Source organism: Pituophis catenifer, unplaced genomic scaffold (genome assembly GCF_029215685.1).
Source record: "Pituophis catenifer annectens isolate HBS135680 unplaced genomic scaffold, rPitCat1.0.hap2 SCAF_4, whole genome shotgun sequence".
In the NCBI taxonomy this organism is placed as follows: domain Eukaryota; kingdom Metazoa; phylum Chordata; class Lepidosauria; order Squamata; family Colubridae; genus Pituophis; species Pituophis catenifer.
The window spans coordinates 95198068-95222767 of NW_027256884.1; the positions used below are offsets into that span (position 1 = coordinate 95198068).

At 44.3% G+C, this 24700-nt stretch overlaps 1 protein-coding gene across 1 annotated transcript in view; it reads right to left on the reverse strand.

Annotated features, from left to right (window-relative positions):
* The window catches only part of NECTIN3 (nectin cell adhesion molecule 3), a 58510-nt gene that overhangs the window by 15630 nt on the left and 18180 nt on the right, over nucleotides 1-24700 (reverse strand). Inside the window, exon 2 of the mRNA XM_070943759.1 lies at nucleotides 11370-11708. Coding sequence (XP_070799860.1) covers nucleotides 11370-11708 — 339 coding nt within the window. The remainder of the gene's footprint in view (nucleotides 1-11369; nucleotides 11709-24700) is intronic.

Consider the following 24700-nt stretch of genomic DNA (forward strand, 5'->3'; position numbering starts at 1 on the left):
GAAAAAATACAAATAAATAAATAAATAATCAAATATTTCTACTACTTTTCAAAATAAAACATGTGGAACAATTTCCAGCTTCCCAACATTCCCCTCCGATTGTAGTTTCTGTTCTACAGAAATGAATCAGCTTATAAGAAGTGGATGGCAAAATATTAACATTAGTTACAAGACTATGGAAAGTTATAGACCCATCTCCCTCTAAATTTATATAAAATAGAAAATGTCTTACAATATTCATATGATGATCGATATGGATATAGCTGTGGATAAACTATAATCAATAGTTTAAATTTTGTTAGATATTAAAACAAATATCTAATATCTATTGAAAAAATCTGATATGGGCCAGATTGAATTAATGAAATGTGTTTTAAAAAGACATCAATTTCTCTTATCTTTTCTTCACTAAATTACAATCTGATATCTTCATTTTGTGGCCAGTTATCTATATAATCATTGGATTTGACTCTCAACCCTTCAAATTAAATTGTGAATTCTGACAAGGATTGTCCTTATCTCCTTTATTCTTTAATTTGATTCTTGACTTCTCCTTTTAGAAGATGATAAATAAGATATGGTGGCATTTGACATTAAATATAAATTGCACTTATTTGCCAGTGATATCTTGGCTATCCTTGGCAATTATATAATTAAACTTGTTGAAATACAGCAATATTGTTTATATTTTGTAAAATATACTATTTGGAGTTAATCTGTAAATGCCTTTGGGACCAATTCTTACTATATATCATTGTAGGAGATTAGCGTTTACATTTTCTATATATTCTGTAAAATTATTGGATTCACTTCTCTTCAGACGTTTATTACAAAACACTGAGTTAAGTAGACCTAAATGTACTGATACAATTTCAATGAAATTTAATTTGATGGTCATTAATTTAACTCCCATTAATTCTTTACAATAAGATTAACATTAGTAAAGTGAATATTGTATCAAAATTAATGTACTTTTAAAGGATTATTTCAGTGTTAATTTTCATTACATATTTCATACAGATGGACAAGTTAATGAAAATATTACAGCAGGCTAATGTCCTCAGAACATCTTTGCCCAAATTGCAGTTACTTAATGAGTATAGCAACTTTGGCCTGTCAGATTTTCAAGTATATCTTTGGACTTTTTCTTAACAATTCTAACTTTCTGGAATGAGACTTATTTTAGTTACTTTCCTCTCTGGGCCCATTTGGAAAATAAACATGTAACACCTTTGAAATCAGGGCAGCTATTGCCACTTAGATATATTAAAATCAGAACTACAATTTCTTGTTTGGAAAATTTGGTTATTGAACTATTACAATTTGATTTGAATCACACAAGAAGTTGACATTGTGGTATAACTTAAATCAGAAAACAGTGAAGAAATTGTTCTACCAGAATCGTTGGATTAAACAAAAGAATAGTATTTTAAATTCACTGATTTTTTAATGTTTGTTATTTTTTTGTGAGAGGATTTCAGGTTTAATTTGCCTTCAGCATATGTTTAGCAACACGTATAATTAAAATGACACTAAATGAAAGAGTATGGCCTGGATGCTTTAGCAGTCTTCAAGGGACTTGCAACTTTATCTATAGATGCGAGCCGAACAATACAATAATATTTATTCAGTCAATAACCAAATTTAAAAGAACAAAAACAGAGTGAAGCAAATAAATAGAACAGTCTAACTAGTAGAACAAATCACAGAATACAGCCCTCACTCTCCCATCACTACGTTAATACAATTGCTGGATGAACAACAATTGTATGAACAATCATAACATTAGTTAAGTATAAAATAAAAATTGAAAACTATATATCCCCTGATAACTATTAGTTAAGATCAAAAATATTATATCTTATTTTCATCAGAGTTACACAAAATTTAGCTACTTTAACTATGCTGAACAGATGCTAACAATTCAGTTTTGTAAATAGTAAAAAGTAGAACTCATCTATAAAAGTTAAGCTCATCTATACATTCAATCTTTAGAAGAAATAATTGAATGTCCAAGTTGAAAAATAATTGTTTCGGGTATCTAAAAAATGGAATATAATAATGGTTGAAAAATGCAATTTATTTGAATAGAAAATGTTATTTCAGGTATATTGAACCCCCTCAAAAAGTGTTGGTGATTAAGAAACTTAATATTTGAAAAAATACCAAATAAAAATATTAAAATTCATAGCAATTAAAAAATTAAGAATATTTTCAAATACTTCTCATGTATACATATTACTAAACACAGGTGATGAAAGGATGGCTGCTGTCCTGATGCAGTTACTTTTCTTTTAGGATTAATTTCATTCTTTGGAGTGCTTTTGCTGGGGCAAAGGTCCAATATATTTGCTGACCAAGAAATATCATGGCAAATAAATGAGCATTAAACAATTTCTGATTTGAGAGTGTCAACTGTGCAAAGACATTATGTGAAGGCTAACACTGTTCTTACTCTAAACCCCAGTGGATTTGATCCCAGATATGTCATGTCACTCATCTTTAACTTTCTTGATTGTTTAAGAACTGGTTTCCAAATACTGAAAAGCAAACTACCTGATATATCTAGTATCAAAACAAGGAGCAATTATTTTTCCTGCCAAAGTGAATAGTTTCTAGGCCTCCGCATAGAATGGGCAGAATAAAGTTTAGTTCTTTCATAATGGCTTTTTAACATTTCTGCAATAAATCTGCAAGTTCTTATATTCTTATGTTGCCATGTATTTGTTCAAATCTAGCTTTCTAATAAAAAAGCCTGAAAAATATAAAGATTCATTATTCAGCACAATGAAAGCTGAGGTTCCTGAGCATGAGATATTATTCCACTCTGTCATCTCTGTTCTCTTGTGCCTGTTTGAGTATCTTTTTCCCCCCATAGGAGCATGCTGAAAGACGTAAAAGTAGGTTCAAGTACATATATGAGGAGAAAGGTAGGATTTACTCAACAAACTTCTGAAAGTAAAGATCATTGCTTCCCATCTGGTCATGCTTGTTCTATGAGCTGATTTAATATTCTGTACAACTGTGCTAGAGACTACTTTGCTCATGGAGAGATAGAGCTGAAATTTCCAAGCTCTCTGAGTCAGTGCCTGTTCCGTTGCCTCAGTCTTGGACTATCATTATGTTAAACATTCCCGGGTCTTCTCTGTTATACTGGGGTACAAACCCATTCCTTTTATATATTGTTACTTTGCTACTCCTCAATTTTACTGCTTCTATTCTGATGAAAGACAGCAGGAAAACTGACTCACATAACATTGCTATGGCCTGAAGGGCTTGAGTGCTTCCTTGGCTCCTAAGAGAATCCTGACCCCTGAAGAGCTGCTAACTGCTGGAGGTTGTCACAACTGGAACACAAGCTACTGGGTAACTGCTGAAGCTTGATGTCTGGTCTGCCTGTTGGGACTGATGCTGTTGGAGGACTGCCATGCCTAAACTATCAAGAGGCTTGTTGACTGAAGCAAAAATTCTTTCTTGTCCCATTGTCAAAAAAAGAACTAGATACAAACATTAATAGAAAATAAATATCAATATTACAATGCTGCTAATCAAGAGTAGATTTATCCTTCCAATGCTGTAGTTTCAATGAAAAATTATTCAATAACTTCCAAATGACATACAAGCAATAACAAATATCATACAATTAATACTAATTAAAATATTTAATAGAAATAAAGATGACGTTAAACAGTAAAATTTAACATAAATATGAATTTTAATTTATTTAATTTAATGAAAGAGAACCAAGATGTATCTTAGCATTTCAATAAAAAGTGGCAAAAAACAAAAAAATAATTCCTCACATATACAGAAATCTTAATCAACAGCCACTTAGTAGTGCGTGATGAGGTATTATGTTAAATGTATTATATGAACTTCAGTCACACATCATGAATACTTTTGCCATATTAATTAATTCTGGAAGTACGGTAGACTACACTTCATGGAAACTTATTGAAAATAAGTTTACCCCTTGAAAGTTGCCACAAGATAACCATTTGACCACTACTAGGCAGACCAGAAGGTGCGTTGGGTCTTACCTGATACATTCTCGTTATGTTGAGAGAATCCAGGAATGGATTGTCTCGTCTCGTAGCTGATTGGACTGAGTCTGTCAGAGCTGTGAGGACATGCCTCCGTTGCCAATGGTCCCCAGCTTTTGGCGAAGGCTTAATGACAGACCATGCCTGTGTTCTAATGGTGCCCACTCCTGGACTCAGGACCAGACAGTTGCCAGGGTGGGGCTGGATTCTGTCTCAGCATACTGAGAAGGAGTGTAAGTCCAACACCTCTTCTCCAGTGTGCTGACGAGAGAATCCAGGAATGGGACATACCAAAGCTGGCTTGTCCAATGGGTGGACAACAGTCTGGTCCGCAGTCCCCTGTTCTGTGTGTACCCTCTGGAGCATTCGCCTGCCGAAAACTGCCTCAGCCCGAAGCGAAGGCATCCAGCTTGAAATGTCTAATGAATGGGGATGGAGAGGACCATGTCCCTGCTCGACAAAGCTCCTTCATAGAGGCCTGTGTTGCCCACGCTTCTGTCATGGCCGCACTCCTAGTGAAATGGGCCGTTACCCACCGAGACAACGTAAGAGCCTGGAGCTCGTAGGCCTTGGCGATGCACACCCATATCCACCCCCCCCAGTTGATGGAGTGACCTTGTTGCCCAGTGTAGAGGGGTGGAAGGACACAAAAAGGGACTCTTATCTTCCTGAAAGGGGAAGTCCTCTTAATGTAAATGTGGATGGCCCTCCTAATGTCCAAGGTGTGCCACTTTTTCTCCAGGGTGTGAGTCAGGCCCAGGCAGAAGTCTGACAATATTAGTTCCTGAGCTCTATGGAAGCAGGAATTCACCTTGGGAACAAAGGAGGGGTTCAACCGCAAGACCACCCTACTGGAGTGACAGGTCCTTTCTGACAGAGAGGGCTGCCAGTTCAGAAATACGCCTGGCCAACGTGATGGCCACAAGGAAGGCTATCTTGCAGGTGAGGAAGCACAGGCCGGCTGATCTTAGTGGCTCTAAGGGGTCCCCGGTGAGATATTGCAAGACTTTGGACAGGTCCCAAGTAGGGTACTTGTGCACCACTGGAAGCTTTAAATTCGTTGTGCCCCTGATAAACCTGTGCACAGTGGGGTGCTGAGCGAGGGACTCTAGATCTCCGCACGATAAAACTGAGGATAGGGCCACCACCTATCTATGGATGGTATTGGGGGACAATCCCTTGTCCAGCCCTTCTTGGAGGAACTCCAGAATCTGGACTATTAACATAGATGTGGGAATGTCTGCCCTGGAACACCAGGCGCAAAATGCCTCCCAAGTGGCGTTGTATATCCTATTGGTAGAAGGCCTCCTAGAGGCCTGAATAGTCCAAATCACCCTGGAGGAAAAATTGTCCTGGCTCAGAACTCTCCGCTCTAATGCCAGATGGTCAGTTGGAGCCATTGTGGATCCGGATGGATCAAGGCCCCCTGGCTGAGATTCTGTTCTGAGGTATCCTTCAAGGCCAGGCTACCGACAAGTTGACCAGGTTGGCAAACCAAGGTCTTCTGGGCCAGTGGAGGGCTGGAAGCAAGGCCTCTTGCATGAGGGATCTGGAATGGGTACCCCCTTGGCGGTTGATGTGGGCCTTGGCAGCCATGTTGTCCATCAATATGAGGACATGCCGGCCGAAGACTGTGTCCTGGAACTGCCTGAGAGCCAATGAACTGCCCGGAGCTCCAGCCAGTTGATATTGTGACCCAGGTCCGCTTGAGTCCACTGCCCCTGTGTCATCAAGGACTGGAGATGGGCCCCCCAACTGGAGGGCTGTGATCATCAAGCAGCTGGACTCCTTGAACATCCTTTGGTGATGGCCTGGGACTGCCACCACTGGAATGACTGGATCACTCCCGGTAGGACTCAGACCTTGAGTGATGACTGACTACTGCCTGACCAAACTATTGCAGGGACCTGGCGTGCAAGTGTGCCCACGGAACTATGGATATGCAGGACACCATCTTGCCCAGGAGCTGTAAGAGAATGGCCAGGGGCACTGTTCGTTCCCTCTGGATGCGATTTCCCAAGGATTGTAGGCTTGTCTGTTGCTTCTGGGAGAGAGAGACCTCACACAATGTTGTGTCTATGACTGCTCCTAGGTGGAACAAATGGTTGGTCGGCGACAGGTGGCTTTTGTCGACCTTAATCAAATATCCGTGATCTTGTAGGACCCGGATAGTGACCTGCAGATCCTCCCTTGCCCGGGGGCCAGAGGAGGACTGAATCAAAATATCATCAAGGTAGCACTGGACACACACTGGAAGTTTGCCGCCAGAGCCGTTAGCAGTTTGGTAAATGTCCTGGGCGCGGACGATAGTCAAAAGGCAGGACCTGATATTGGTAATGCCGGTCTGCATAGTGGAAGCGATACTGGTGGTGGGATGGTAAGATGGAAACATGGAGATATGCCTCCGTCAGGTATGTCAACATGAGGAAGTCGCCCTCTCAAATGCTCTCCAGTATGGTCTGGAGGGACTGCATTTTGAACTGCCTGTAAGTGAGGTGTTTGTTTAGCCTCTTCAGGTCCAGAATTGCCCTCTATGCCCCCCTGAGGTCTTTGGGATTACAAAAAGGATGGAATAGAATCCCTGCCCTTGTTGGTCCTCTGGAACCGGTTGGATGACTTGAATGTCCAACAGGTGGTGTTGGATATGGTGGTGTCCATGAGGACCCTCTTTGTGTTATCCCTTGAGATGGGACAAGGGATAAAAAACCTAGGGGGTGTGGAGAGGAATTTGAGGGAGAATCCTAACCTCACCGTCTCCAGGACCCAGGTGTCCGTGGTAATTTTCTCCCAGCGATCACCAAAGTGGGCCAGGTGGCCTCTAACCCAGGCGAGTTGGACCTGCAGTCACTTCGAGCATTGAAAGGGTCTTCTGCTGCCGCGAAAGAGCCGCTTGTGTTGAAACTATTGCCTGATCTTGCCTGAGCGATCTGCCTTTTGCTCCTGTCTAGGAAAGTAGGGCCTCTGAGGGCAGGGAAATCCTGATCCAGTGTCTGTAGTTCAAAAGGAGGGGTGACAAAAATAAGGCGAGGGGTGGTAATCAGTTCACCTGGAGAAGGATGGCAGGATTTTCCTCTTGTCTCGATTCCACCAGGATGGAGTCCACGGACTCCCCGAATAACTTGTCCCCTTTAAAGGGGGCAGAGGCTAGCTTCCATTTGTGCTTAGTGTCCGCCTGCCAGTGCCAAAGCCAAAGTAGGCAGTGGATTGCCACAGATGATGTGATGCCCCTGAAAGAAAACCTTGCGGCATTAAGAGTGGCATCTGCAGAAAATTCCACTGCCGCTACAAGCTTATTGATATCCTGGTGAGCCCTTAGGTCCTCAGTGGGTCCTTTGGCAGATGCAGGTCCTTTCCTGCATCTGCCAAAGCCAGAGCAGGGATGACCTATTAAAGAAAGATGTGGCCGTAGATGCCTCGACAGCCCAGGCAGCCATCTGATGAGCCTTCTGAAGCGTCTGCTCTGCCCTCTTGTCTTCAGGGCATCCTCTGGTTCATTAAGCATGACAGGAGGATGCCAAGGCTGCCACCGAGCACCCACTATTGGTACCTGGAGTGTCATGGTGAACTCCGGGCCATTTGTAGAACCTCTTATCAGTAGTACTCGGGCTGGGACTTGCTGCAGGTGAGGCCCATTGCCTTTGGACCACATCCAAAAACAACTTTGGGGAGGGAATCACCTTGGCCTCTGTGGTTGGTTCTGAAAAGAGGGATTCCATGGGATTCACCAATTCTAAGGCCATATTTGGGGCCGCTGGATCTGTGTCCAAGCGGGCTGTATTCTTGGCCTTGAATAGGAGGGACTTGAATAATGAAGGGCGAAAGAGCCCTGTGAAGGCCGAGTGGTCTGGCGATAAGCCCTTGTCTTCAGAAAGCTCAAGTCTTTCTGAGCTTCCTCCTGAGGTGAGAGGCTAAAGGAGGCTTCGGATTGTTGTTCTGGGGGGTCCGGGAGCCAGGGAGTCCATTCACACCTTTAGTGGAATCTCTTGGGCTTGCCTGACAGCTGTGCACTACCTCAGCTTCTAGTGCAGTCGAGCTTTGCTCTTCACGCCAAGCCGGACAACGAGGAGTGGCAGAAACTCCAGCCCCTTTACCGAGCGTCTGGAGTAGCGGCATTGAGCAGTGCTTGTTCACGCAAGCCCAAACCTGTCACTCCGACACGCCAAATCCACGGCCTTCAGTGGGGTCCAGCTGACATTCTTCCCGCTGGAAACAAGTCCGGTGGCTCCACTGGCCAAGACTGAGAGCCAGCCAGCAGAATGGACTCCTTCCAATTGGTCTCCTGTCTTGCTGAGAAGAATCCAGGAATTAATTGTTGGATTAAGCTAAAACCAAATTTTTATTTTTATTTATTTTTATTTTTATTTATTTATTTGTCAAGAACGTTATTAGGCAATTTATATAATTATAAGCATGAATTGAATACATAAAATAGATACAATTAAAGGGAACATTAGGACAGGGACGGTAGGCACGCTGATGCTCTTATGTACGCCCCTTACAGACCTCTTAGGAATGGGATGAGGTCAACAGTAGATAGTCTTAGGTTAAAATTTTGGGGGTTTGGGGATGAAACCAGAGAATCAGGTAGTGTATTCCAGGCATTGACTACTCTGTTGCTGAAGTCATTATTTTCTGCAATCGAATTTGGAGCGATTCACTTTAAGTTTATATCTATTGTGTGCTCGTGTATTGTTTTGGTTGAAGCTGAAGTAGTCATTGACAGGTAGGACATTGTAGCAGATAATTTTATGAGCTACGCTTAGGTCATACTGAAGATGGCGTAGTTTTAAGTTTTCTGGGCCCAGAATTTCAAGTCTGGTAGCATAAGTATTTTGTTGCGAGCAGAAGAGTGGAGAACTCTTCTTGTGAAATATTTCTGGACACATTCGATTGTATTAATGTCTGATATGCAGTGCGGGTTCCAGACAGATGAGCTGTATTCGAGAACTGGTCTAGCAAATGTTTTGCATGCTCTGGTTAGTAGTGTGATATTACCAGAGAAGAAGCTACGCAAGATTAGGTTTACAACTCTTAATGCCTTTTTGGCAATGTTGTTACAGTGGGCTTTGGTACTTAGATCATTAGATATGAGTACTCCAAAGTCCTTAACAGAGTGAGGATCATCTACAAGGTCGTATCCACACAGCTTGTTTTTTGTGTTCTGATTCTTTTTGCCAATGTGTAAGACAGAGCATTTGTTGGTTGAGATCTGGAGTTGCCAATTGTTTTGACCATTCTGACACAAAGTCAAGGTCTTTTTGAAGGATAGCAGCATTGTCGGTGGTGTTAAATATTTTTACATCATTGGCAAAGAGAACACAGTTGCTTATAATATGATCGCAAAGGTTGTTTACGTATAGTATGAACACATAAAACACATCTGTCCAAGTGATGAGACTGAGTCAAAAGCTGGGGACCGTTGGCAATGGAGATGTGTCCTCACAGCTCTGACAGACTCAGTCCATTCAGCTATGAGACGAGACAAGCCATTCCTCGATTCTCTCGTCAGCACACTGGAGAAAAGCCAATTTCACATGAAGGCTAAAATTATTTTTATTGAGGTTGGCTATGACAACAAAATCTTGCAAGTATGATTGTGCTATTCTTCCCTTCCTTCTTATATCCCAGTGAATTAAGATAGGCATTAGTCTAAACTATTTCTAAAATTTCAGTGTTCTGGATTTAAAAAAGTGTTTCAGACCTTTTGCCTTAAGTAATAGTTCCTGCGTATCTCCATCAATAATCTCTGCATTTTTTACTCTCTACATCAATATAGCCACCTTTTTGGAGGGATATTATTAACAAAGGCATATATGATATTAGACAGTTATATATATATTACTTAATAGAAATGCTACATATACAGTAAATAAACAAAATATTTACATGAGGAAAAAAGATACTACCCTCTTAAAAATATATAAATCTAAAACACACCACTTGATGTGATATGATTATCAGATTTGATAAACAGAATAGTTACGGTTGCTTTTTCTTCAGAATTTCTACTTCTACCAAACACTAATCTTGCCCTTAATTGAAACTTTGATCACCACATAATGCTAGCCAATCTCAAATATTTTTTTTAAACTTAACATAGTTTTGTCTCAACTTTGGGGAATCATCAATAAAAATTATCCAGAACTATTTCAAACTGTCTTTCAAATTATTTGAGATTCAAGACGATTTCAGCTACCATATTAAAGAATACTGGAAGCCTAAAGACTTTTTCTGTTTGTTTGCTTTGATGGTTGATACTATAATTTACAAAATTATAAATCTCAGATAAAATGATGAGAATACAGGTAGTCCTCATTTAACGACAACTGGGGCTGCATTTCATTTGTTAAGTGAAGTAATCACTAAGTAAAACCACAGCTGTGCTTATGACCTTCAGGCTTCTGAAGGTCATAAGCATGAAGACTGGTCACAAAGTTACTTTTTCATCACCTTAGTAACTGAGAATGGTCACTGTATGAGGCAGTCACCGGACAAAGAGTACCAGTACATTTCTTCATCCAAAAGGCAATGACATTTAACAAGAAAATAATTTAGGATTTTTTTCCACCTAGGGCTTTATTTTCTTTTACTGACTTGATCTAGGAGTTCACTACGCACGCCCCCCCCCCCCCCAGCATTAGCACAGAGACAGACATAGCAAAAACACTCATTTATTACAAAAAACTATACCTTCATGAACAAACCAATTCATATATGGCATATTTCCTAGAGGAAGAAGTATATTGATATTTGAAAGATGGGTTGAAAAATTACTGCATATATGTTATTTCCTCTTCAAAAAAAACCCCAGAAGGTTGAAAAATTATAGTCACATCCACCCAAAGGAGGACCCTTGCCACATTTTTCTTTTCATATTTCCAAAAAAATTGTAACTGTTGGCAATTCTCTTAAATGAAAAAATAAATCAGAGGCTTCCTTCTCCAGATACAGTACATATTAATCATTCTGCTCATTCACTAAAAGATCCAAATTGTGTGATGAACTGAAGACTCCTGCTGAAGTAATTATTTCCAAATGTCCCTGCCCTGTCATCTATGCCCCTGAATATCTGCTTTGGAAGGGATATATATTTGAATCTGCAAAAATTGTTCTACACTTTTCCTTCAGGGTATCTCCACTGAATCTCTATTACATGTAAATCAAATTTACAAATATAAATGGCTTTTGTTCACGGTAATGTTTTTTTTTAAATTGTGCTAATGAATAAATGTTCTTGATTGATTCATGGTAAGATTGTCAATTTTAATTTTGGCTTTCAAACATTTTGGATAAAAGAGTTATAAAATAAATATAAAATAGACTTACCCAATACAGCTACAATTGTTGATGATTGGTAATTTCCTAGAGGGAATGTAGCTGCTTTGCATACATATTCACCAGAATCAGAAAAGGTAACATTAATTAAGATGATAGATGAATCAGTTAGTGAGGTGTTTTTCAATAATACTCTTCCTTCATATTCTCCTTGAACAAAAAATCCATAGTCAGGATGATGAACTGCAATATTTTGAATAGTTTTCCCGTGTATCTTTTCCCACGTAATCTGTGTTAATGTTTCGTTGATATCAATTATGCACTTCAAAGTAACATTCTTTCCCCAAACCGCTTTCACATGTGGATCAACTCTTGGTCCAGCTAAGGCACCTAAAAAAAGAGGAGGAAAATAGGACAAAGTATTAGTTAAGTTATATGTTCCACAAGTATTTGTGTAGGATAATTTGTCTTAATTGGTAATCCCTGTTTCAGTCTTATGTGCCAATTTGCTTAAATCCTAGATGTATTAAATCTTTTTCTTCCTTCCCTGCCTGGTGCCCAAAAGGTTGGGAACCGCTGCCTGAGGTATCTTAAATTGTGTCCAGTAGATAACTAGTACCTAAAGCTGATCTTTTCGCATTATGTGATTGAAATGTATATGATTTATGGCACAGAAAATCTCTGTAATGTCTAAAAGAACCAGTAGGGTTGCATTTCATCAGTCTAGTTTCTGCCAGAGGTTATCAACTCAAATGAGCACATCAGTCTTAGATGTATCTAGAAATTTTAAATGAACTGAATCTATACGATTGGTTTAATGTTTGTTGTTTGATGCAAATGTTTGTGAGGTGCATGTTATAGTTGCTTGTTACTGTTGATGAAGTCCAGACTGTCTATGTTGTTTTATGTTTTTAATTGTTTTTCCTGGGGAAAAGGAGTTGGTGAGGGGAGAATTTGATAAGCCAATTAGATAAAAATATATCTGAAATTGTTAAACTACCAACATTGATCTTACATAGGAATGGAGTATCTGAGATTGGCATGGCCTATAAGATTTCTAAAAGACTTTTCAATAAAGGCTTTAAATTGCACTCTAGCTTCCTTGCCACCTGCTCCTGCGTCTACAACTCATTTTGTCAGGATTCTAGTTAGGACTCCCCCACCCCCACCCCCTGAACTTGTACTTTGGTAATCTGATTGCAATCTTAAAAGATTAAACTCTTTCTTTATAAAGTCTCATTTGTATCTTGACAGCAACATAATTTATTATTAGTGTAACTTGCCTGCTTAATGCCTGTTAAAGGAAGCTGAACTTAATTTATCTCTAGATTAAAGTGGATATTCTACCATAAAAAGGGCAACACGTGGTAGGAGACTTTCAAATGTCTGTAAGTGAATTTAATTGTTATATTGCATGGACAGATTGCAAATTATTGAACAAAATGTTGCTCTAATCAAACACAAAAATGATTAATGTAGAAATTGAGATCAGATATATACCCCAAAAAGAGATCCAATGGCTTAGGGGTCGAGATGTGGTTTGCAAAAATATCACTAAAATATCATTAATGGCATCAGGAGTGATTGAGTTTGTGTACATTGGAAATTCAGTCAAACCATGACATATTCCTTACACTTAAGCAGAATTAATAATAAAGTTCAGGTAGCCTTCACTTAGTGACTGCCTCAGACAGCGACTATTCAATTACAACTGTGCTGAAAAAGTACCGTATTTTTTGGAGTATAAGACACACCTTTTTCCCCCCTAAAAGGGGGTGAAAATTTAGGTGCATCTTATACATCGAATGTAGCCCTGCCCACCCACTGGCCCCCACCCTTTGGCCTCTGCCTCGCAGCAGTTACCTCTTTGTAAGCAAACAGCAAGAAAAAACAGCTCCTTTCAGCTTCAGCACAGGCTAATTAGCACAAGTTGATTGGATAGGCCTCCCGACTCAGCTAATTTGCTCTCAGCTGTTTTGCACAGGGCTCTGCTGCTTGCTGCAAAGAGGTAAATTGCTGGAGCAGATTTTTTTCCCCTTGTGCTAATCAAGCTATGCTGAAAACGAAAATGAAAGTAAAGCAGGCTATTTGCTGTAAGGAGGCAAAATGGCTCAGAGACAGAGGGAGATTTCTTTTTCTTCTTTTCCTCACCAGAAAAGGTAGGTGCGTCTTATACTCCGGTGCGTCTTATACTCCGAAAAATACAGTAACTTTGCAACCATGTTCATAGCATCTCTGTCATGTGTTGCCAAGGCAGACAATACATTTTGTCCTGTGTAAAACTGGGAACGTAATCATATGATTTTTCACTTAATGATCACTTAACGATTTGCTACGGTAGTTCCAACAACAATCGCTACATGAGAACTTACCTGTACATTTAGTAAACCATCATGGTATACAAAGTCTATTGGTTAGATCATTGTTTAATTTTTTTAGTCTCTCAGAACCTTTCTCACTTTTAAAAATTATGCAGGACCTCAAAAGAGCTTTTGTTTGTATAGGCTATAGGTATCTAATTTACTATATTAAAAACTAAAGTTTACATATTTGCTACAGTTACTTCTTTGCATGATTGTTTGATGGCATTTTAATATATTATTTTTCTAACAGGATGATAATTAATTTTGAATTTTGTGGACCCTTGAGAGGGTATTGGGCCCACAGTCCTAGGACTATAATTTAATAAATACTGATTTTAAAAAATTTAACTAGTCCTCTAAGTTTGCAGAGATTTATGATGGTCATCAGTTAAGGCTAACCAGAGAGTGATTTCTCCATTAGTTCCTTTATCTTCATTCATCAGCTCCAAAAGCACAAAATACTAAATCTAGCATGGTTCTTATTGCAGGTATGAATCAGATAACTTTTGTACTAGAACAGTTATCATGACAGACAAGAAATCCTGAACCACTTTTGATTAATCAACTTCAATGAAATATAGTTTTCAAATACATCCTTACAAAGAGCAGACACATCATGTATGTGTTATTATCTACTGCAATGAACATATCAGCAAAACTAGCTTCAGAAACTTAATTCCAGAAATAGTTATATTGACTGTAAGCGTTTCTACAGGTACCATAGTCCTCAAATTATGACCATTTGTTTAGGAACTGATCAAAGTTACAACAGCCTGAAAAAAAGTGACCTTGCACTTACCATCTCAGCAGTGTCCTTGTGGTCAGATTATCAAAATTCAGGTGCTTGGCAACTATTTATGATGGCTGCCATGTCCTAGGATCACGTTAGCCATTTGTGACCTTCCTAGAGTACTTCTAAAAGCAAAATCAACGGGACAAGCCAGAGAGCAAAAAAGGTTATAAAGTTAACCACGACATTGCTTGGCAAAGAAAGTTCCAATCCCAATTATAGTCATAATTCAAGGATTACCTATACCACATATGTATCCAAGTTTTTGTCTGCTCTATAAGGTAGATTGGACGTTGTCTTACCTGAACGTCCCTTTTCTGGGCGCTGCGTACACTATCCATGAATGGGTTAAATCCTTCAGCCTTTGGCAAACAACTGAGTGATATTTAAATTTTTTTCTCTCCTCCCTAGCTCCCAAGCCACGCCTCTGGTCCCATGATCCCCCAGTCTGAACGAAGGTGGAGCAGACAAAAAACAGAACCGTGAAAATTCAAACTCAACTTTATTAACTCCAACTTCCAGAACGAAATAAGGAATAAAGAACCTGTCATCGCCCGAGTCACTAGGTAGGAATAAAGGGGGGGGTATGGATAGTGTACGCAGCGCCCAGAAAAGGGACGTTCAGGTAAGACAACGTCCATTTTCCTGTGCGCTGCTCCTACTATCCATGAATGGGATATACCCAAGCTCAAACCCCACGGGCGGGAAGCTGACTGCCTCCAGAGTTCTCATCTGATAGCACTCTTTGAAGAACCCTGCGGCCAAACGATGCCTCTGCTGAGCTGTACGCATCTATCTTGTAGTGGCGAATGAAAGGTGTGAGTGACGACCAGGTTGCTGCCCTGCAAATGTCTACTATCGACGCCTGTGTAGCCCAAGCTGCCGTAGTGGCCGCACTGCGGGTAGAATGGGGTAGAATCTTGCCAGGAAGCGGTCTGGAGTTCAGGTCGTACGCCATGGCGATGCAGACCTTAATCCATCTGCTGATGGTAGTGGCCGATATCTTTTGGCCCATGGAGGTCGGGTTGAAGGAAACCAGGAGTCCTTCTGTGCGGCGAAAGGGTGCGGTCCGACGTATGTAGATGTGGAGTGCGCGACGAGCGTCAAGGGAGTGCCACCTCTTTTCTCTAGGATCTCGAGGTGAAGGACAAAAGTCCGGCAGGATGAGCTCCTGGGCCCGGTGAAACCAAGAGTTCACTTTTGGTATGAAGGCGGGGTCCAGGCGCAGAGTCACCGTAGAGTCTCGGAAAATACAAAGATCCTTACGGACCGATAGTGCTGCTATTTCTGAAACCCTCCTAGCCGAGGTGATGGCTAGCAGGAAAGTCACCTTAAATGACAGGTATTTGAGAGGAGCCGAGTTCAAGGGCTTGAAGGGGGAGCCCGTAAGAGCCCGCAAAACGACGGGTAAGTCCCATGAGGGATAGTGGTGCACCGTGGCGGGGCGTAAATTTGAGGCCCCACATAGGAATCCCTTGATGAGTGGATGGTGCGATAGTGACTGATACGGTGCACATGAGATGACTGTTGACAGCACCGCCGTCTGCCGTCTTAAGGTGGTGGGGGCCAGGCCCTTATCTAGCCCCGACTGGAGAAACAGCAGAAAATCTCCTATTGCAGCTGATGTAGGGTCAACATGATGGCGGGCACCCCAGCGACAAAACGCCTGCCAAGATGCCTCGTAAATGCGAGTCATTGAGGGGTGCCTAGCTGCCTGGATGGTGACAATGTTCCTATCTGGAACGTTGTCCTTCTTCAGGATGACCCTCTCAAATGCCAGATGGCTAATTGCAGCCACTGGGGCTCTGGATGAGTGACCGCCCCTTGGCACAGCACGAGCCGCTGTGGAGGGATCACCCATGGCTGATCCACTGATAGGGCTACGAGGTCGGCATACCACGGCCTTCGGGGCCAGTTTCGATTCACCAGAAGGAGGTTGGCCTTCTCTGCTAGTAGCTTTCGGATGAGACGTGGCAGCAATGGGATTGGTAGAAACGCGTACAGAAGGCCGTTGGACCACTTGCAACGAAGAGCATCGTGGTCCTCTGCCTGGGGTGTTGGGTAGCATGACACGAAGCGGGGGAGCTGAGCGTTGGTCGAGTCGCAAAGAGATTCACCTCCGGGCTCCCAAAGAGCAAGGAGAGTTCTCGAAACAGGCGGGGGTGGAGCTGCCATTCCGCCTGATCTATTGTTTCTCGACTGAGCCAGTCCGCCCTGATGTTGGTCGACCCTGAGATGTGGTCTGCCTTGATCGATAGCAGGTGCCTCTCCGCCCAGCTGAACAGGGCCTCGGCCTCTAGCATCAGAGGACGGGATCTTGTGCCCCCCTCTTTGTTGACGTGCGCCTTGGCCGAGATGTTGTCCATTAGGATCCATATGAGATGGCCCTGCACTGCAACTTGGAAGTGGCGTAGGGCCAGCCTGATTGCCCGGAATTCCAGGAGATTGATGCTGCTGAGCTGTTCTCGTTGGGACCACTGGCCTTGTGCTACTAAGTTGTGAAGATGGGCTCCCCACCCTCGAAGGCTTGCATCAGTGGTGAGTACCAGTCTGTCTGGATCTAGAAAACTGGACCATTTTAGTAGAGAGGGCGACATCCACCACCTGAGGGACCGGCACACCTGGGAGGTGAGGCGCACTTCTTGTCTTGAGTTGGACCTTCCCGCTCGCTGGAAGGGGAGCAGGAACCATTGGAGTGACCTTGAGTGTCTGCGTGCCCACGGTACGATGCCAAAGCAGGAGACCATCTTCCCGAAAAGACATGACAGGTGAAGTAAGGGTACTCTCCTCCTTGTCAAGACCTGTTGCGACAGGGTTTGAATGCTCTGAACTCTGTCCGGCGACCGGAATACCTGACGCTGACTGAATCTATCACTGCCCCCAGATGGAGAAGCCTGGTGGAGGGCTGGAGGTGGCTCTTCTCGAAGTTTATCATGAAGCCATGGTCTTGGAAGGCTTTTAGAACCAGCTCCATGTCTCTGACTGCCTGGTCGTGTGAAGACGAGAGGACCAGAATGTCGTCCAGGTAACAGAGCACCCGAATCGGGATGGCTCGGACTCTGGCTACCACCACCGCTACCAGTTTGGTAAAGGTGCGGCGTGCCGATGAGAGGCTGAATGGCATCGCGCGATACTAGTAGTGCCGGCCCACGTACTCGAACCTCAGGAACTGATGGTGGTCTGGTTGAATTGGCACGTGTAGGTAAGCTTCCCGAAGGTCGATCGACTGAAGGAGGTCGCCCTGTCTGACCCCCGCTAAGATCGACTTGAGGGAGTGCATTTTGAACCTGCGGTATTGGACCGACCGATTCAGGTGTTTTAGGTTCAAGATGCCTCTCCAACCCCCGGAGTTCTTGGGTACCAGAAAGGTTGAATAGAACCCTGAACCCTGCTGGTTCGGAGGAACTAGTTCTATGGCCCTGACTTCCAGGAGGTGAGAGATCTCCTGTAGCATTAGGCCTTGGAGCTCCTTAGACCGTGGATTGGACAGCTCACAAAGCGATGGGGGGGCTGACTGGAGAATTCGATGGATAAACCTGAAGAAATCGTGCGCCGTACCCACGAGTCTGAAGTTGACCAGGCCCATTGTTGGTGGAAGAGGGTAAGCCTTCCCCCTTTGGGGCCCGGGGTCCTGGAGTCACTTCCCCCTTCTGGCGGTCTTGAAGCCGGACCCCCGGAAGTTGCGCTTGGGCTGTTGGTTTCGTCCTCGGTCTCGGAACTGCTGTCTGTCTTGAAATCTGTCACCTCCTTGATATTGGGGGCGGTGAGAAGAGGACCCCCGGGGCCCAGAGCTGGAATGAAAGGGCTGCTGAAGGGGGTAAGGTGAGTATCTGCATTCCTGACGCCGGTAAGTTGATGGGAGGATCTTCCTCTTGTCCTTCCCCTTGACCAGCATGGGTTCCAGTGCTGCACCGAACAGGTCTGGTGCTTTGTACGGGGTGGCTGCCAGTTTCCACTTGGCCTTGAGGTTGGTTTTCCAGGGCCATAGCCAGAAAAGCCTCCTAGCCCTAACGGATGAAGCCAGGGCTCCCGAGGCAAACTTTGCAGAGTTTAAGGAGCCATCAGCTGTGTATTCCGTGGCAGCTATTATCTTGTTTATGTCCTGCTGCAGCCTGGTGTCCTCTGGAGGCAGCCTCTCCTGCAGCTGTTGGAGCCAGATGAGAGATGCTCTGCTAAAGAAGGACGTTGCCATCGCTGCTCTGATTGCTCAGGCCGCCGCCTGATGTGCTTTGCGGAAGGCCCCCTCCGTCCTCTTTTCCTCCGCTTTGAGACCGTCCAATGGATTGGTGGAAATCATGGAATTAGAGGATAGGGTTGCCACCAGCTGGTCTACTGATGGAAGAGTCAGTAGGTTCTCTAACTCAGGTGCTGGGCAGTAGAGCTTCCTGTCCAGGCTGCTGGGTGTGGCTGAGCGCTGTAGTGGCGCCTCACGCCAAGCAGAAACACCCGAAAGAAAAACTATTCAAAAATAACAAAAAAATCTAGGAGCCCTAGAAAGGGAGAAGGAAAATTTACTTTAAAAGAAAAAAGGGAGAGAAATTCACCACAGCAAGTCACTATACCTTTAAAACTGTGGAGCTCCAAAAATCACTTCAGCGTTTGCCAGCAACTGAATGAAGATGGGGGATCATGGGACCAGAGGCATGGCTTGGGAGCCAGGGAGGAGAGAAAAAAAATTAAATATCACTCAGTTGTTTGCCAAAGGCTGAAGGATTTAACCCATTCATGGATAGTGGGAGCAGCGCACAGGAAAACAGACTAAGAAACCAATGCTATGTAGGACAGGACTTCTATTTTAACAGCTATGATAATATAATCCTGCAAGTCTGAATGTGCTTCCTCTCTCCCTCCATTACTTTATCTTAGTGTGAACCAGAGAGAACTCTATCGGAGATTTTTACTTGAACTGGTTTCTTGGAGTAGGTTCAAACTTTTTGTCTGTTGCTTTGGTAGCTGCTCTTCCTCTTGTCCTTCTTGGCTATTACTTATACATTCTACTATTTTTATTATGGTAGCTGACATCTAATCCATTACTGTAACTAGATAACAGTTAAGAATTATGATAATGTCCACTGAGTGAAATTTAAATGAATTTGATGTCATTGGCATATTAGGGATACAAACCTACAAATCATTTCCATAACAGTTTGACACAGATGTTAAATTATGTGGGGGAAAGAAACCTCCTCCCTAAACAACGACTGAGATTTTCCTCCGTAGCTTTTCAAGGAACTGTCCTCCGGCCACTAAGATGCCCCAAATTAAAATTGACTACTGCTGTCCCAAGTAGCCAAAAACCTGCCTCACTTTTCCAATACATTTGTAACAAGATATTAATAGAGCAATGACTGATTCTTACAAATTCCCAAGAAGACTTGTCAAGAAATTATGTCTCTTAATTTCTGGAAGTTCTAGATATTACAAGCACATACTCAGAGACAAAGTTTTAGCAAACACATACATACTTTGGACACAGATTCTAAAGATTAGTGTTGGAACTGAGGTAAAAGGTAATTAAAAAACTGAATAAAATTATTAAATATTTTCTTTTAGAATGAATAAAAAAGGCAGTTTGTAGCAAGGACATTGCTGATCATTTAAATTTAGTTGGATCTCCAGGGGGCATTGCTATTTTCAACATAAATGAAAAAAAAAAGTTTCTTTATTCTTATGGTCCCTCCTCCTCATTTTTATATAGCTACAAAACTTTCCATAGTCTATATTTTAGTCCATTATGCTGAATGTTTGAACTGACTTTTCTTTTTTAAGATTTTCCAAGCCACAGAAGTTTGGAGAGCACAAACAAATAAACTGTAGGTTCATGTTCCATCTCTCATTACACACAGCTAGTGAAGGAGAGGAGGAGCAATGGAGAGGAAATTAGTTTAACATAAAAACTAAGGAATACTTTGGATGGTAAATCTGAGTAATATAAGTTGGTAGCCAACTGAAGGTTTGGAAAAAGGACTTACATTGGAGTTAAGTAATTTAATTAAGCAAGATAGTAGCAAGTTAAGATGATACTACCTTTGGTCTCTGCTTTAATTTGTTTAAATTAAATGTTTATAAGTACTGTGAAGTAAAACACAGTATAGGTCTGTGATTGCGAACCTCTGGCACATGTGGAACCTCCGTTGCCCCAGTTCAGCTCCACTGCGTATGTGTGTGCGCCTCCTACCAGCCAGCTGGTCTTTGGGTCTCTGCTGTGCACGCGCAGGGCGCCTGCAGGGGATGTATGTGCATGTGTGGAGGGCAGGGCGCATGCACATGCATGCAGGGGATGCAGAGGGGTGGAGAATGCAGGAGGGCCCACACACACATGCATGGGGGCAGGGCACATGCAGAGGGACATGTGTGCATGCGTGGGGGGCGGGGCGCATGCGTGGGGCCGCACATGCATTGCATTTTGGGGGTTTGGGTGCACACGCTTTGGGCACTTGGTCCGGAAAAGGTAGCCATCACTGATATAGGTAGTTCTTGACTGCCCTGTTTAATGACCATTCAAAGTTACAATGACATTGAAAAATTAACTTAACTAGTTCTTGCATTTACATTGGGCACTGACTGTATACCATTGTAAACGAAGGAAACTAAAGTTGAATGTATTTTTTTTTAAAAGAAAAATGTGTCTGCACAATCAATCATAGAACTGAGCTCAGCAGTGAAGCCATAGAAACTGTTTTCAAGTGACCTAGACTACATCTCTTGGTTTTGCACCATACCATAGTTATACATCTTGGTTCTCCAGGCACTTCTTGCCTTTATTCAAAATTTAGTTTACAACCTAGGTAGATATACTTCTTTATTGCAGACAAGAATAAAACTATATACACAAAGATTATTTGCATAAAGTATTACTCAGAAGTTAAGAGCTTTTATATAAGTCTGCATTCAAACTTGAGACTACCATGTTTCCCTGAAACTAGGACATGTCTGGATAATAAACCCAATTGGGCTTTCGAGTGCATGCGCTAAAATGGACGTTGTCTTACCTGAACGTCCCTTTTCTGGGCGCTGCGTACACTATCCATGCATGGGTTAATCCTTCAGTGCTTGGCAAACAACTGAGTGAAAACAAAAGACTTTTCCTCCCCTTTCCGGCTCCCAAGCCACGCCTCTGGTCCCATGATCCCCCAGTCTGAACGAAGGCGCAGCAGACAAGAATCCACACTATGAGTAACTTATAAACTCAACTTTATTAACTCAAATTAACGTAATGGAAAAAGAAACTAGTCTCAGTCATAAACAGGGGGCAGGCAGCCCTGACGGGCGGGATATGGATAGTGTACGCAGCGCCCAGAAAAGGGACGTTCAGGTAAGACAACGTCCATTTTCCTGTGCGCTGCTCCCACTATCCATGCATGGGATATACCCAAGCTTAAACTCCCTGGGTGGGAAGCTGACTGCCTCCAGAGTCCTCCTCCATCAACACTTTCTGCAGTACTCTGCGGCCAAACGATGCCTCAGCCGAGTTGAACGCATCGATCTTGTAGTGGCGGATGAACGGTGTGAGGGACGACCACGTCGCAGCTCTGCAGATGTCCACGACCGAGGCTTGGGTGGCCCAGGCCGCCGTGGTGGCCGCGCTGCGAGTCGAGTGCGGTAGAATTCTGCCGGGGCCCGGTTTGGAGTTCAGGTCATATGCCAGGGCGATGCAGGCCTTGATCCATCTGCTGACCGTAGCTGCTGATATCTTCTGACCCCTGGACTTCGGGTTGAAGGAGACCAGGAGACCCTCAGTACGGCGGAAGGGAGCGGTCCGTCGGATGTAAGTGCGAATGGCGCGTCAAACGTCTAGAGTGTGCCACCTCTTTTCTCTGGGGTCATGAGGTGAGGGGCAGAAATCTGGCAGAATGAGCTCCTGGGCTCGGTGGAACCACGAGTTGACCTTCGGGATAAAGGCAGGATCCAGGCGTAGTGTCACGGTGGAGTCGTGGAAAATACACAAATCTTTGCGGACTGAAAGGGCCGCTAGCTCTGAGACTCTCCTCGCCGAGGTGATCGCCAGCAGGAAGGTCACCTTAAATGATAGGTACTTAAGAGAGCTCGAGTTTGGGGGCTCGAATGGGGGCCTGGTCAGCGCCCGTAAATCAAGAGGTAGATCCCATGAAGGGTAACGGTGTACTGTGGGGGGTCGCAGGTTGGTGGCCCCATGCAGAAACTCCTTGATGCGCGGGTGGTGCGCGAGGGATTGGTACGGAGCGCATGCGATGACTGTTGACAACGCCGCTGTCTGTCTTTGTAGGGTTGCCGGGGCCAGGCCTTTGTCTAGGCCAGCTTGTAGGAACCACAGAATGTCCCGAATAGTAGCTGATGTGGGGTCGATATGCTGGTGGGCGCTCCAGCGACAGAACCCCTGCCATGATGACTCGTAGATGCGGGTCGTAGACGGACGCCTAGCCGCCTGGATAGTGGCAACTACCTCGTCTGGCAGGTTATCCTTCTTCAGGATGACCCGTTCAAATGCCAAACGGCTAATTGCAGCCACTGGGGCTCTGGATGCGTGACTGCTCCTTGGCACAGAACGAGCTGCTGTGGTGGGATCACCCATGGCTGTTCCACGGACAGTGCCACCAGGTCGGCGAACCATGGTCTCCGGGGCCTGTTCGGGGCTACCAGGAGTAGGTCTGCTTTTTCTGCCAGTAGCTTTCGGATGAGACGCGGGAGCTGCGGGACTGCGTACAGGAGACCCTCAGGCCACCTGCAGCGCAGCGCATCATGGTCCTCCGCTTGCGGTGTCGGGTAGCGAGATATGAAGCGGGGGAGTTGAGCGTTGGCCGGGGTTGCGAAGAGGTCTACCACCGGGTTTCCGAAGCGCGAAGCGAGTTCTCGAAACAGCTGAGGGTGGAGCTGCCATTCCGCTTGATCTATTGTTTCGCGGCTGAGCCAGTCCGCCCTCACATTGGTTGCCCCCGAAATGTGGTCTGCTCTGATAGAGAGAAGGTGTCTCTCTGCCCAGCTGAACAACTCCGCGGCCTCCCGCATCAGGGCACGGGACCTTGTGCCCCCCTCCCTGTTGACGTGCGCCTTGGCCGAGATGTTGTCGGTCAGGATTAAGATGTGATGCCCCTGCACTGTCGGCTGGAAGTTGCGCAGTGCCAGTCTGATCGCCCGAAGCTCTACGAGATTGATGCTGCATTGCCGTTCTTGAAGCGACCACTGTCCTTGCGTGACTAGGTTGTGGAGATGGGCTCCCCACCCCCGAAGGCTGGCGTCGGTGGTGAGTATCAAACGGTCCGGCTCTAGGAAGCTGGACCCCTTGAGGAGCGCTGGCGATGTCCACCACCTGAGGGACCGGTGGACCTGGAGAGTGAGGCGAACTTTCTTTTGGGAGTTGGCCCTTCCCGTTCGCTGGAAGGGAAGGAGGAACCACTGCAGGGGTCTCGAATGTCTGCGTGCCCACGGTACGATGCCAAAGCAGGATACCATCTTCCCGAGGAGGCTTGAGAGGTGGATCAGGGCAACTCTCCTCCTCGTCAGGATCTGCAGGATCAGAGTTCGGATGCTCTGGACTCTGTCCGGTGATAAGAATACTTGGCCGCTGGACGAATCTATCACCGCCCCTAGGTGAAGAAGCCTGGTGGTGGGCTGAAGTTGACTCTTTGCAAGGTTTATGGTGAAACCGTGATCCTGGAAGATCTTCATCACCATCTTCATGTCTCTGGAGGCCTGGTCGAGTGTGGACGACAGGACCAGAATGTCGTCCAGGTAACAGAGCACCCGGATCAGGACGGCTCGGAGCCTGGCCGCCACCACCGCTACCAGTTTGGTAAAGGTGCAGGGGACCGACGAGAGTCCAAATGGCATCGCACGGTATTGGTAATGCCGGCCCGCATACTCGAACCTCAGGTACCGACGGTGATGCGGGTGAATGGGCACGTGCAGATAAGCCTCCCAGAGGTTGACCAACTGAAGGAAGTCGCCCTGTCTCACCCCCGCTATGATGGACTTGAGGGAGTGCATTTTGAACCTGCGGTATTGAACGGACAGGTTCAGACGCTTTAGATTGAGTATAGCCCTCCAGCCCCCGGAGTTCTTGGGTACCAAGAAGAGGGTTGAGTAGAAACCTGAGCCCCACTGGCTGTGCGGGACCGGCTCTATGGATTCGACCTCCAGGAGGTGGGCAATCTCCTGTGACATTAGGTCCTGAAGCTCCGAGGATCGAGGGGTTGGGCAACGGACGAACCGGTGGGGCGGCTGACCGGAAAATTCGATGGATAATCCTGAAG